This window comes from Bicyclus anynana, chromosome 18 (assembly GCF_947172395.1).
Source record: "Bicyclus anynana chromosome 18, ilBicAnyn1.1, whole genome shotgun sequence".
In the NCBI taxonomy this organism is placed as follows: Eukaryota; Metazoa; Arthropoda; class Insecta; order Lepidoptera; family Nymphalidae; genus Bicyclus; species Bicyclus anynana.
This window is the reverse complement of record NC_069100.1, coordinates 7,191,470-7,206,192: the sequence shown is the minus strand read 5'-3', so window position 1 is coordinate 7,206,192 and position 14,723 is coordinate 7,191,470. Positions and strand designations below refer to the sequence as shown.

General features: G+C 35.9%; 1 protein-coding gene across 2 annotated transcripts; it reads left to right on the top strand.

Moving 5' to 3' along the window:
* Positions 1-2,277: 2,277 nt before the first annotated feature.
* On the top strand, positions 2,278-14,630 carry LOC112045048 (thioredoxin-2). Of its 2 annotated transcripts, none has more exons than XM_024081103.2 (3): positions 2,278-2,437; positions 11,220-11,397; positions 12,817-14,630. In XM_024081103.2, the coding sequence occupies exons 2-3, from the start codon at positions 11,227-11,229 to the stop codon at positions 12,964-12,966; spliced, it is 321 nt and encodes a 106-aa protein (XP_023936871.1). In that variant the 5' UTR covers positions 2,278-2,437; positions 11,220-11,226; the 3' UTR covers positions 12,967-14,630. The 2 variants fall into 2 exon arrangements, with proteins under 2 accessions (XP_023936871.1, XP_023936870.1); XM_024081102.2 differs by lacking the exon at positions 2,278-2,437 and adding an exon at positions 6,563-6,712.
* Positions 14,631-14,723: the final 93 nt, after the last annotated feature.

Here is a 14,723-nt window from a genome sequence, read left to right as displayed (position 1 = left end):
AGGATTCCACCATCAGATCTTGTCATGATGGCAATGGGACCAAATGGGGACTATACCGTTTCAAACAAAAAAAGAATTTTTGAAATCGGTCCAGGCGTCTTTGAGTAATCGGTGTACATACATAAAAAAAAAAAAAAAAAAAAAAAAAAAAAAAAAAAAAAAAAAAAAAAATACCGACCGAATTGAGAACCTCCTCCTTTTTGAAGTCGGTTAAAAATATAAGAATATTAGATAGATAAAATATTAAAATATACATTTAAGCAAGATATTAAGTATTGACGGTTATGAATTTTGTGTGATAAGACTTTTATTACAGAAATTCTGTCCATCAATAAACATATTCAATAATATTATATTTCAATTATGAAGTAAAAGTTAAATAAAAGCTGCATAGAAACCAGTCAACACATCTGTGCCTGAATTACATTTTTTATATCAAACTACTAAAATGGTTTGATCATAAATCTATTTTTCATACCCTGAAATGATATGGGTGACCCACCTCAATTTTTTTTTATTCTTTTGACAAACAACCCTGACTAGCATCAACCCCTTTTTTTAATAGCAACAAGGTAAAACAATGTTTGCTGGGTAATTTTATAAAAATATATATGTAATTCACACACATTCAAGTTGTAGAGATACACTATTGACTGTATATTTTGTAAAACAAAACAGGAAAGTAATCTGGGTTCTTCTGGCGCAAACAAGTGACTCAGTAACCAATTAACACACTGAAGGAAAATGTAGCATGTTTAATTAACATACCGCTACTTTGAAAAGTAATATGAATGATTCTGGCAATGAAGAGAACTAATAAATAGAGCAACTCAAAGAGAGAGCCTTGATAGCCCAGTGGATATGATCTCTGCTCTGCAGATTCCAGAGGGTATGGGTTTGAATCCGGTCTGGGGCATGCACCTCCAACTTTCCAGTTGTGTGCATCTTAAGAAATTAAAAATCACGTGTCTCTAACAGTGAAGGAAAACATTGTGAGGAAACCTGCATACCAGAGAATTTTCTTAATTCCCTGTTTGTGTGAAGTCTGCTTATTGGGCCAGCATGGTGGACTATTGGCTTAACTCTTCTCATTCTGAGAGACTCAAGCTCAGCAGTGAGCCGAATAAGGGATGATAAGAAATGTAGCAAAATATTGTTGGAGCCTTGGGGTTATGCCACATATCCCAGGGCATTCTTTTATTGCTCCACTGATTGAGTGGACTTCTTTAGGACTGCTGGTAGTACTGTGGTTCTCATCAGTGGTCCTGGGTTTGATTCCCACCTCGGGCCAGTATAGGATTTTATCATTTCTAGATTGGCTCAGTTCTGGCTTGGCAGGTTGTGGCTAGTTATCACCCTACCAGCAAAGTTGTATCATAAAATTTTGTATTCCAGTAAGATGTTGCATAAAAATTATTGGAGGTTGGAATAAAATAAACTAGTGGATTTGCCAAGTAAGCTGCTTCGACTGTATCATTATTTAATATCAGTAAAATTATTTAACATCAATTAATGTAAAATTTAAAAAAAATTGTAAACTGAAACTGGCCCTGATTTGTGCAATGAGCCCTTTTCATCTATAGGTATTCAAAAAACTCGCTAGGGACACCGTATCCTATAACGTAATGTCGACTGCCTTAAAATTAACGTTTCAATACCTTTTTATTGGCTTACATAAAAACTAAACATTTGACCACAGAATAGTTTTTTTTAAATTAAGTATTTAAAAAGGATACGAATAAATATTTTCTCCCACGGCTCGACCATGTATAATTCGGTCGACATCAAATACCTCGTAAACCAGCGACTCAAACAATTACCAACTTTCTTTGATTCCTTATCTTTTCTTCCTTCCATGGTTCAAATATATTTTTTGCCTATTACTACAGGTTATAACTTCAGAATAATGATAAACTTCACCTCCCTGTTTATTAATTAAGAATAGAATTATTTGTTGTACTCAATATTATTAAATAATAAAACACAACACACAACCTACTCCAAGGATTACTTTTCTTTCAATAAAAATGAAAAAAAAATAATCACAAAAGTTTAAATTTAAATGTCAATGTCAATAGACTTTTGGGTAGCATTGACATTGACAATTTGTAATTGACAAAGTTTTTTTTAATTCATTTTACGGCCTGGCGTCGTTTGTTTGTGCTTGGAGCGCAGCACTGAACACAGATTATAGATAGAGCGCAGCAAAAAAATATTTACGTCTATTTAAATCTGTCTACGATAAGAAACGTAGAAACGAATATTAAAATCACAGATTGCAAAAAAATTATTAATCTGTCTTCTCACTGACCAACCACAGATAATATAACTTTATTTTTTGTTGATTGATTGTTCTAAAATTTTGGCATTTCTTGTCAGCCGCGTGTTCCAGTGGTTAATCTTTTTGGTCGCAATTTTCCTTGAAAACTATTAACAGGTATGATTTTCTTTAATTTTACTACTACACACGCAATATTAGATGTAATTTTAATCCTGAAACTATAATAGAAATGGAACTTGAAACTTTCCATGTGATGGAAATTCTATGACCTTGACTATTAGATCTTAGAACTTCATTGATTTTATTAGAACATTTCTTTTAAAAATGTCCTTTTTTACGATTGTAACAGTTTTCTGATTAAACCAGTAGTACGACAGATTTATTTGTAGCAACAAACATTTGAATCAGTAATAGTTTGTATGTCTGTTAGCAGAACTTGCGTCATGAATCTTAATAGGTACCGGTAGGTACATTAACTTGTTAACTCGTTAGGGCGAAATTACACACAATTGCCATGAAGCACCATTAAAGAGGCTTCTTAAATTTAAGTACCCATTGTAATAGTAATAGAATTTGGAAACAAGTATTTGTGGCAGAGTATTTTTTTTTGTATACAAGTGAATATGCAAACAGCATCAAGTTTTTTATTGGGTTTTTATGCAAATACCTATGTGCATATGGTGATGTCCACAATTTCAAAGACTTTTACTCGAAAGATGAAAATATTTAATAAATAATACAATTAATATATCTTTACTTCTACACTAATATTATATAGAGGTAAAGTTTGTGGGTTATGGGGTTTAATCCTGGGACCTACTCAACTAATTTTGAAAATTCTTTTACAACTGGAAAGCTTCATTATTTGTGGGTGTCATAGGCTATATTTTATCCCTGTAGTCTTACTGAAACGGGAACTATGGGGCGTCAGTTAGTTACTAATCTACATGTCTATAGGAGAGACTTATATCCAGCAATGAACGCCCATCAGCTGATAATGACAACAATAATAATAATTATCATTTTGTTGACCTATGTGCTGATAAAGATGCATTTCAGTGACCTTTTATCTATTGAGACTTAACCCATTTAAAGCAGCAACAAAAGTTACCATTAAAAGTCAGATGGATGCAATTTTCTATGTATACTCTAAAAGATAACCTTGTGAAAAGAAATAAACAAATTTCAACCAATAACAGTGCAACCAGAAATACTGTTGAATTTCTGACACTGCTATTGGTTGAAATTTGTCTATTTATTGAAATGAATTGAAATGAAATTTCATATCTATACTAAGATTATAAAGCTAAAGAGTTGCTAATCTCATGGACTACTGGTCTGATTTGAAGAATTCTTACAGTGTTAGATAGCCCATTTATTGAGGAAGGCTATAGGCTAAATATTATCCCCATATTTCTACGGGAACAGGAATCACGCGGGTGAAACCGCGCCGCGTCAGCTAGTATTATTATAAATTTTAATTGTTGAAATTGTTACAATTTCTTTTACTTTTACTTCATAATTATGTGAAAGTGATTCAATGGCCTCCACTTTGAATGGTACCTAACACTATAAAGTACCACAGGATAAAAAAGCATATTGACGGAACCTATATAGCTTAACTGTTGGATCAAGAGTTAGGTCGAGTCCTCCTTCTGGAGCCCTGACCATCGGTTGCTTGGGACACTCAAAATGTCCCGCAGCAGGAAGGTTGATTTTTTTTATTTTTTGTCTTAAAATTATAAAATGTAGAGGCTCATGATGTGAATTATACACTGTGTCCTAAAAAGACTTTTAGGATTTCTTATTTTCTAAATTGGCTCAGGTCTGATCTGGTGGTAGGCTTCGGCCGTCGCTAGTTACCACCCAACCAGGAAAGACCGCCAAGCGATTTAGCATTTCGGTGTGATGCTGCGTAGAAACCATCAGAGGTGTAGGTAGAATAAACTTGTACTGTTTCAAGTTAGCCCATTTCTATCTTAGAGTGGGGACACACGATGCATTGCGGTGTCACTGCGTCTTACATACCGCACCGGACTTGCAACCACCGAGACGAGGCGGGCAGGGGTGAATGCGTTGTGACGTCGAGCGGCACCGCTCAGTTGTCTATGCGTCACAACATTACTCTATTAACAGACTGTCCAACGCAGCCACGGCGCCGCTGCGGCATAACAACGTTGCGGCGCCGCACCGCTCGTGTTCCCGCTGATACGGTGTAATCTTTGCGATGCGGCGCCGCAACGAATCGTGTGCCCCCGCTCTCTCATCATCACTCAACATCAGGCTTAATTTATCATTGAATAAAAAAAACCCAGCTAGGATTCAGGCAGATGAGGCAAATCCAGCATGAATGTTCCAGTTCCGTGATCGATTTTCTATAAAAATGCATCACTCGTCTCAAGATAGAATAGTCATATTTCTCGCTAACTCCCAACTAGTTATACTAGCATCGATTGATTGTCATGATTATTTACAACCATGACGTCACCGCAATCTGACTCACTAATAAGACTGTGCCAAGCGCAAGGGCGAGCGCACATTACGCGGATTGTGCCGTTCAACACTTTATGACAGAAGTTGAGGAAAACTGGAAAAGTATGTACTTAAAATAGGCGATACAGTCATTCGCGTGGGAATGCAAAATATAACGCATAGGATTAACGTCGTTTAGATCACTAATCTATAATAATAATTGATTGCGTACACCATGGACTTTAAAAAGTTTCAAACCATGATAAGTTTAAAAATTCGATGTTTTAATATTAGATATTTTTAGATTCGCTCGATATTATAGACGCTCTAGAAATGTGGTGCTGGAGAAGAATGCTTGGCATATCCTGGACTCAGTTCCGATCCAACATTTCAATCCTCCAAGAACTGAGCATCAAACAGCGTCTTTCTTCAATAGTCCAATGTCGCATACTGACTTTCTTTGGTCATATTACAAGAAAAGATGACACGTCCATAGAGAGACTTGTGGTGCAAGGAAAGGTGGAGGGCACAAGAGCACGTGGCAGGTCACCAATGCGCTGGACTGATCAAGTAAAAACCGCTCTCCATGGATCGCTCCACGAATGTTCTAGGAGAGCCTGCGGGAGGAATGGCGACGGATAGTGAGGCTTGCCACCGCGCCCAAATGACGACCACGACCACTCTGTCAAGAGTGTAACGACGAAGAAGAATTTTTAGATTCTGTAGTATTGAAAAGCAGTATAAGGATCGAGGAGTGACGCAAGTGATTAACCAATGCAAACTGGTGATTCCTAGTTATAGAAATGCAGCTGTTTAGGGGTTTATGGGGTATTTTGTATATATTCATGGTCTACGATGTAAAACAAAGTTTGTTGGCGGATGTAATTGAACGCATTTGACAAAAGTAGTTTTATCTAGTTTTCCTTCAAAAATTAGCTTAGGTTATTCCTATGTATCCAAATACGTTATTTGCCAAACCAAACCGTTAGACAGGAAAATAGGGAATATTAACTGTTTGGCAAATCCGCAGTGTGCGCTCGGTTTAACCCCCTACAGCAATTACTATCCAGTTTCCCCCCTATATCTTATTCACTACCTATCTATACAAACTACATAGTCATGTTACATTGGAACAAGAATGGCCGTGATCTTATGAATTTCCGAGGTTATATATTCATATAGTAAAACAGGGTCAGTATAGGAGGGAGGATATGGAGCTTAGACCCACCACGCTGCTTAAATGTGGGTGATGGACCGCTCAAGATGACAATGTTAAATTCTTTAATGAGCAATATCACGTCATGATAATGATGATACTGACTGGGAATGTAATCTGCCACTCTAACCACTGGACCAACAAGACGGTTATAAATATCAAAAAATATATTGAAAGATATGAAGATATAGAAGATTGAGAAGAAGACAATCTATTGACATTACAATATGTTGTCAATAATCTTCCAATGATTTTTATTCGGTTCTCAAAGTATTGAACTTATTCTGAAGATATGGTTTGTTTCATTGAGATCAGACATTAAAAAGTTATCTAATGATAACCAGCTAATCGTCTAGCTGGTTAAGTGGTTATGCTATAAAATGGTTATGATATAAAGTAACTGTAACTAGTCCGAGATGGAATAGAGTTTTTGATAAAAAAGACAAATAAATAATATTGCGCAAGTATTTCGTGATATGCCTAGTCAATTCACAATGCCGCTAAATTCCTCACTTCCATGTAACATAATACTATGCAATACTTATTTCGTAGATACGCAATGACTATACAATATTTAGTTGATCGTTAACTGTCGTGTGCGAAGGACGTATCTTGAGAATTAGTTAATTAAAAAAATAAACTTAAACCGACTATTAAGTATAAATAAGTAATATTTAGCTGTGTTTTGCAGCTAAACTAAAATAAAAAAAAAAGTTCGTGTTATTTTTTAGTGTATTTTCTAGGTAAGTGTTATTAGTTTTATTAAGGCTAGTACATAAGGCGATGCGGCATAGCAAACCGATAAGCAAGTTTGTTCGCTAGGTCAGTGTCTATAGAAGTGTAAATTCAACCGAGTCTTTTTGACATTAGTATGTTTTACATTGTAACGTCATGGAGTGCTATAAAAAATAATTCGTTTTGTCTTATTTTGTAAAACTTAATTTTAAGATGTGAGTTTACTTTCAATTTCGAAAAGTGAGTGTATTCACTAATTTTGAGTAATTTTAGTAGATATGTTACCGACAATCTGTTTAACTCAGGTATTCCATACAATGCCTAGGCAATGTATATAAACCAGTGTCGTTTTTCCAATGTATAAAATACATATTATGAATATTGAGTGTCCACTGCCGGTAACAGATATGCACGATTACTATTGTATTTGTTACTAATTACAAATAGCTATTTTAGTAATTCTTAGCTCACGTGATTGATATTATAGGTAAAAAATGTTATCCGGTGGCTACTGACATCCCTTCGTGGATATCGTAGAGTAGATAGTGGATATTGCCCAATTGACATTATTACAAAGGGCTTTGAGGAATATGAATAATGCGGTTGTTATTAATTTGATGTTAACTATATAAGGTGGCTAACATACGTCAAATTTAGTGAATCAAACATACATAAATGGCACTATTTGACTGTAAATAGCCGTTTTTTTCGTTGACCTATACGATTACCATAAAATTGTACGGTATAGGCTAGATTTGTGAAGAGATTCGGACTTTATATGGCTCCCAAACACGCGGGTCACTCGGGATCGATAAAATAGCCCGCGCTTATCGTCCATTCCAATCCTACCATAGACGATTTTCATGTAATTTTAGGTGTATATTTTTTTCATTGTGGATTGGATTGAAAACCCCTGATATTGTTATTCTATTTTCGAAGGACGTTTTTTTATTGTGTACAGACAGGCGTGTTTGTGTGTAACTGAAGGAGCGTCAGTAAAGCAGAAACATGTTAAACAAATCTGTGAATTATTTCCATTAGGGGTTTTTTTTTTGTAAACTGATTTCACTCGCCTCCCTCTCCCCAATTTTAAAATTTATTTTACTACTAAAAAGCCACGTTGTCGAGTGTCGTGGGCTATATTTTATCCTCATATTCTCACGGGAACGGGTATTACGCGGGTGAAACCGCGGAGCGCTAGTACGTAAATAATTTAGTAAAGCATTACTTCTGTGCTGACCTTCTTTTAATTAACACACACAAACTGCGTTTGTTTTGTCAATTTACTTGTACCGCAGCTTGTACATCCAAAGACAAACTGTCTTCTAAAATTAGAATATCATTATTTGTACTCATAGTTACGTAAGTATTTTTAATATTAATATATGTTATCCACAGTTTGTTTAAATCCATTCTAATATTATAAATGCATTTTTTTTCATTAATAAATTTTTGGTGAGGTTTTAATTTTACGGAAATTATATTGATTCTTCAAAAGATCCATTGTGCATTAGCCTTTATGTCTGATGACCGTGATGCAAGGTCAGTGTGAATAATATTTTTTCATACGCTTAATCGTACAATCGACCTTATGTTTTATACTAAGTTGTTGTTACCTTCGACCGCAGAATTAGTGAATTTACGAGTTGGGTAATGTTTGAAGTAAGCATTGATTTGGAGATTTTTTTAAAGTCTACTAGTGGCGTAGCGTGCCTTAGGGGGGCCCTGTATTATTTGTTGGGGGGCTCAAAATGAAGGGTAAAGATTTCTCACGAAACAAACAAAAATGCATGTACTCATATGTCGGCGCAAGTGAGTCATTCAATATGTCGGTTCGTGACGTCATGAGCCGAGATGGTACGAAATTCCGTGTTAGGTTAGGGTCAAAAAGTACCCTATGTTTTGCTCCAAGGTCCCATTTACAATTATGCCAAATTTCAGCTCGATCAGTTCAGCCGTTTAGTCCTGAAAAGGTAACAGACAGACAAACAGACTTATTTTCGCATTTATAATATTTAGTAAGTATTGATTATTAGCTGACGACGCGCGGTTCTACTCGCGTGGTTCCTGTTCCCGTAGGTATACGAGGATAATATATAGCCTATAGCCTTCCTCGATAAATGGGCTATCTAACACTGAAAGAATTTTTCAAATCGGACCAGTAGTTCCTGAGATTAGCGCGTTCAATCAAACAAACAAACTCTTCAGCTTTATAATATTAGTATAGATGTATTGCTTTTTTAACATCAATATATAATCTATACTTACTAATATTATATAACACTCATCACAAAGTATACAAAGTAGTATCATCATCATCATCATATCAGCCGATGGACGTCCACTGCAGGACATAGGCCTTTTGTAGGGACTTCCAAACATCACGATACTGAGCCGCCTGCATCCAGCGAATCCCTGCGACTCGCTCACTAGTATATAACATTAACTATATCTAATTGTTCTAACTCTTGTTAATGAAATTCGTTTTCATTAACAACCAGTTAATTATAATTATTATTAGGTGTGAAATGACTAGCGATTTATACCCTCAATTTGAATGTTTGTTGGTAAACAGTGCACATCCTTTATGGTATATAGCTTTTATGTTAGAACTAGCGGACGCCCGCGGCTTCGTCTGCGTGAAAGTCGATGTAAACTACTTTCAACTACCCCTACCCTACCCTACCCCTACCCCTACCTTAACCTACCCCTACACTACCCTTACCCTACCCATTAAGGACGGCGACGGAAGTTTGAAAAATGGAGTAACTTCTCCCGTTTTCCCTACATTTCTCTTCACTGCTCTGCTCCTATTGATCGTAGCGTAATAAAAAGTATACTATAACCTGTCCAGGAGTATGAAGAACAATTGTACCAAGTTTCGTTAAAATCCGTCGAGTACTTTTTGTTTCTATAACGAACACAGACAGACAGACAGACAAAAATTTTACTGATTGCATTTTTGGCATCAGCATCGATCACTAATCACCCCCTGATATTTTGGAAATATATTTCTTGTACAGAATTGACCTCTCTACAGATTTATTATAAGTATAGATTATAATTTACAATTACGAAGATTATTCGATTGTTTCATCGTGACATACATTTATTTTTTCTTCGTAATGTTTATCAAGGCATATACCTATGCAGTCGTGTACGCGGTTATTTTTCATAGCTTTTATCAGTAAGCAAACCTCTGTCGAACTAAATCCGATAAACAGTTAGAGGTGTGTTGATAACAGAATTATTATCAACAAATTAGGCGTTCTTAACTACTATTTCAAACATGATATTTATATTGATACTAGCTGACGCCGCGCGGTTTCACCTGCGTGGTTCTCGTTCCCGAAGGAGTACGGGGATAATATATAGCCTTTCTCAATAAATGGGCTATCTAACACTGAAAGAATTTTTCAAATCGGACCAATAGTTCCTGAGTTTAGCGCGTTCAATCAAAATAACAATCTCTTCAGCTTTATATATTAGCAAAGAAGTAAAGATTAGTGGATGCTCGTGACTTCGTCCGTGTGAAACCTAGCCCTACCCTACCCCACCCCTACACTTTTCTTTTTATTTATTGTAGGAGGAAATCCTCATGGATGACCAGGTAGCCTAGATGACGAAGCCCGACTTCACCGATACACAGTAGCCTACGCACTAAAACCTCCTACATTCACCGACCTTCCTTCCCGGTACCGATATGAACATTACTTCGGGATCACCCACCCTAAACTACCCCTACTCAACCCTACTCCTACCCTACTCCTACCCTACCTCTACCCTACCCTAAGTATTCTATGTCCGTCTCCTGGTTCTGTTCCTTTCCACTAATTTTTAGCCAAATCGGTCGTCGTTCTTGAGTTATTTGTAGTGTAACTAATAGGTCTTTCTATTATACTCTATAGATTATTTACTCTATTTTAAGTGGCTTGATAAGCCTTTAAAAATGAAAATTAAAAAAAAAATAGGCAGTTTTATATTAGCTCGCTGCAAACTGCATTGTACAAATGTACAATGTACCTATATAGCAGTGAATGTCAGGTAAAATCCGGCCGCTCAGAGATTGCGTTTCAGGGTGAGCTGTTTCAAGGTTATGCCAACTGTTTGTCTTTGTAGTGATGAGCCAAAACAACTAGGTAATTCTAATTGAATGTTTGTCCCATTCGATCACGACTTGTCAGAAACGCTGTTTCTGAGCGGACAGACTTAGTAACACATTACAACAGTAACCGAGAATTAATGACTTGTGAGATTAAACTCAATTTCCAATAACTACATCTGTCATAGGTCATTGGCCTATGATTATTTTTGATGATCACTTTTAACTAAATTTTTAATAACTATTTTATTTGATAAATATTTAATTTTTTTTAAATATTTAAGACTTCAGTCACAGGAGTTTACAACTCTTAAAAGAAGACTCTAGCCTTTTATTATTTGTTACTGATTAAAGTTACTGAAATAAACTATTTTTTATTTTTTTTTATTTTAAATAATTTTACTTCTTTGCAGTCATAAAATGGCCATCCACATCAAAGACTCGGACGACCTCAAGACCAGGCTGGCGGAAGCTGGCGAGAAGTTGGTGGTGATCGACTTCATGGCCACCTGGTGCGGGCCCTGCAAGATGATCGGGCCCAAGCTTGAGGAGCTGGCCAACGAGCTCGCTGACTCCATCGTCGTGCTCAAGGTGACGTCATCATCATCATTTGACTACCTCAGTGGTGCAGTGGTATTACAAGACAGAAGTCCTGGGTTCGATCCCCGGCTGGGCTTAAACTCGAAGAGCTAGCCATCGAGCTCGCTGACTTCATTGTCGTGGTAAAGGTGACGTTATCCATCGTCAACGTCAGCATCATCATCACCATCATTTGACGGCCTCCGTGGCGCAGTATGCTCGGTGAATTTACAAGACAGAGGTCCTGGGTTCGAACCCCGGCTGGGCAGATTGAGGTTTTCTTAATTGGTCCAACTCTGGCTGGTGGAAGGCTTCGGCCGTGTCTTATTACCCTATCGGCAAAGGCGTACCACCAAGCGACTTCCGTGTAGTAACCGAAAGGGTAGCAAATAAATATGGGCATAAAAAAAGCAAAAACGAAACATCCCCTAGTCCCCGGTGACCCCGCTATTTCCCTCTCTTGCAGCGGTTGTGTAACGGCGGGGCAAGGGGTGTCAAGAATCTCCCGGAGAGATTCCGCTGCCAACCCCGACGACTAGACCTGGCAACTTAAAGCGCAGTGCTGATTGACCCCGAGGACATCAAGCCGATTGCAGGAAACCGCTGGATGCTGGCGGCTAGAGATCATTATGCTTGGAGGTCCATGTAAGAGGCCTATGTCCAGCAGGGGACGTCCATCGGCTGATAGTGATGATGATGTAGAAACCGAAAGGGGTGTGGTTTTTATCCTCCTCCTAATATATACTAAATTAGATACGAAATGGCATGCGTTTGTAATTTGTTTGTTGATAAACATTCCACATCGAACTTGGCTTTAGTATAAGGTTTGGCAGGTACCTACTCATACTTAAATACGATAGAACTTTTCCCTGTATACCTTTTATATGTATGTATATTGTATGCATGTATGACTAAAGCTAATATCGCATGCAGCAATCGTAAATGCAATCCATTGAAGTAGTAATCATCGCTAGACACGAACAAACACATTCAAATGCAAATACGTGTTATCACTGATTACCACTTGCCACAGAGAAAAACCACTTGAAAACGTTATTGCATCTATTCTGTGAAATCAATAGTAATTTCTAATTTTTAACGCTAAATTGCCCTCATAAATTATGTCTATCTATACTTATAATAAATCTGTAGAGAGGTCAATTCTATTATATATAAGTATAATAATCAATAATAACCAATTTAAAAAAAAACTCCATCTTATTTCTTTAGTTTTTGTAAACACTTTAAAATATTTAAAAACGTATATGACGCCATTTTTCTTGAATAATATTGAAAGTTACTTATGCGACGCTTGCGACTGACTTTAGAATGTATTCGTGAATTTTGTATTTGCTACGACACCGTCGTGTTCCGTACGCTCTATCTGTTTAATCTGTGAGCCACAAGTAAAAAAATCTTTTTAATTTCCAGGTGGACGTGGACGAGTGCGAGGACATCGCCACGGAGTACAACATAAACGCGATGCCGACCTTCGTGTTCGTGAAGTCTTCCAAGAAGATCGAGGAGTTCTCCGGAGCCAACGTGGACAAACTCAAGAACACCATACTTAAGCTCAAGTAAAAAAAAATATATAAACATGCGAGCGGTATGTACGCTATACTCCGGCTGTTATACTGTTCTATATTTGACAGACAACATATACACTGACAATACTGTTAAAAGAGAACATTCAGATGCTGTAGCTTAGAAGGATCAGACTTTGTCTATAAAGGCCCTTTATTGACAGAGAAACTTAAATGGGATTGCTGGGAATTAAATAGGTCGCTTATTATTGTTTACGTTAGTTCTTTGTCTTTTATATCTTAAAAAGGAATTTATAAAAATAAGTAGTCCTATAATAATCATTATGCTTATGTGTGTATATGTAAAGTAAGATTTAACAGGTAAATTTTACAAAAACTCTTAAAATTTTGAATTAACAGAATAGATCACTTAAATAATCGTAATTTTCAATTCTCTACTTAATGATAAAAATAATTAAGTAGCGAAATGCGAATGATCCGATGGGTATTTTTGAATAAGTTACCTGCAAATTTTCTATTAGCTACAAATTCATATACATGCTTAAGTTATTTATACAGGTATTTGTGTTATTTTTGACAGTATTGATTTAAAATAATGATATTGAAAAATTAACTTTCCAACCTAACCATCTCTTTGGTGCCTCCTTCATCTAGGTTATACTGGCGAGTTTATCTGTGTCCAATTGGTACAAATTAAAGCCATAAAGAAGAATTGAATTGATGTGCATATTATTTGACAGCAAAATGTTAAATAAAGAACAGTATAAATGACACCGAGCATAACCGCAGGCGGATAAACGTGCATTAAGTGTATGAACAAAGAACATTTTTTTAATGAAAAAAAAAGCATTTTTATACTGTAATGGCCTAATATATAGAACTGTATGTTTATTTATTATTGATTTATACAAATATGGAATTAATTGTTCGCAAACAATTTGCAAGAAATTATATTTTTTTCATGTCTGCATTTATCTAATTAATTTATTTCTCTTATATAAAGGCACAGACACTGTCTTATGGAATAAATGAAAAATAAAATAATGTTTCTGACAAATTGTTAATAATAATTTATTGTACAACATAATAATAATTATATTGTTGGAAATAAATAGCCGCGAAGTGTCTTAACAATCGAGGACTAAATGGAAAAGATAGACGGAACAAGAGCTTCATAATACTACAAAACGTGTAATTTTCTTAGTGTACTGCGATGTTTCGTCAGTATTATAATATTGATTGTCACTGGTTTGTTAGTTATTCTACTATCAAGAAATAATCCTAGTAAGAACCAACAATAAAATATCAACTGTTTACTATATTTTCAAAATTGAACCGTTCTCCTGTCACTGAACAATTTAATTTGTGTCTTCTCCATCTATGTGATACTGGCAAGAGTTGTGCACACAAATGTGAGCTATAAAGATGGCCGACAACTTAACAATTTCATATACTCGTAATAAAACATTTCGTAATGTGATGGTGGCATAGTTAGGAGCCTTGAAATTGGCATAATTTTTCTGTGTATGCTCCGTCTATCATTTTAATCTACTCTTCATAACGGTAATATAGTTTTTAATATATTTAGCACGTAGAATAGACATTTTGCACAAGTGCTAGCGCGTACATACCAAATGTTCGTAATATTCCATTATGTATGTTAAAAAAAGTATTGTTATTGGAATAAAATGTCTTACGTAATGTCACTGTTTATTATTTTTAACTTTTTTTAATAATAATTACCCTTTTTTAACAATAAATAGAGAGCCGTGATAGAGCTGAGAGCGTCTTCGA

Bases quoted from the DNA above. Each gene is read 5' to 3' on its own strand.
- LOC112045048 (XM_024081103.2), top strand. From the start codon at position 11,227: ATGGCCATCCACATCAAAGACTCGGACGACCTCAAGACCAGGCTGGCG. The intron at 11,398-12,816 runs GTGACGTCATCA...TTTAATTTCCAG, and splicing joins ACTCCATCGTCGTGCTCAAG to GTGGACGTGGACGAGTGCGA.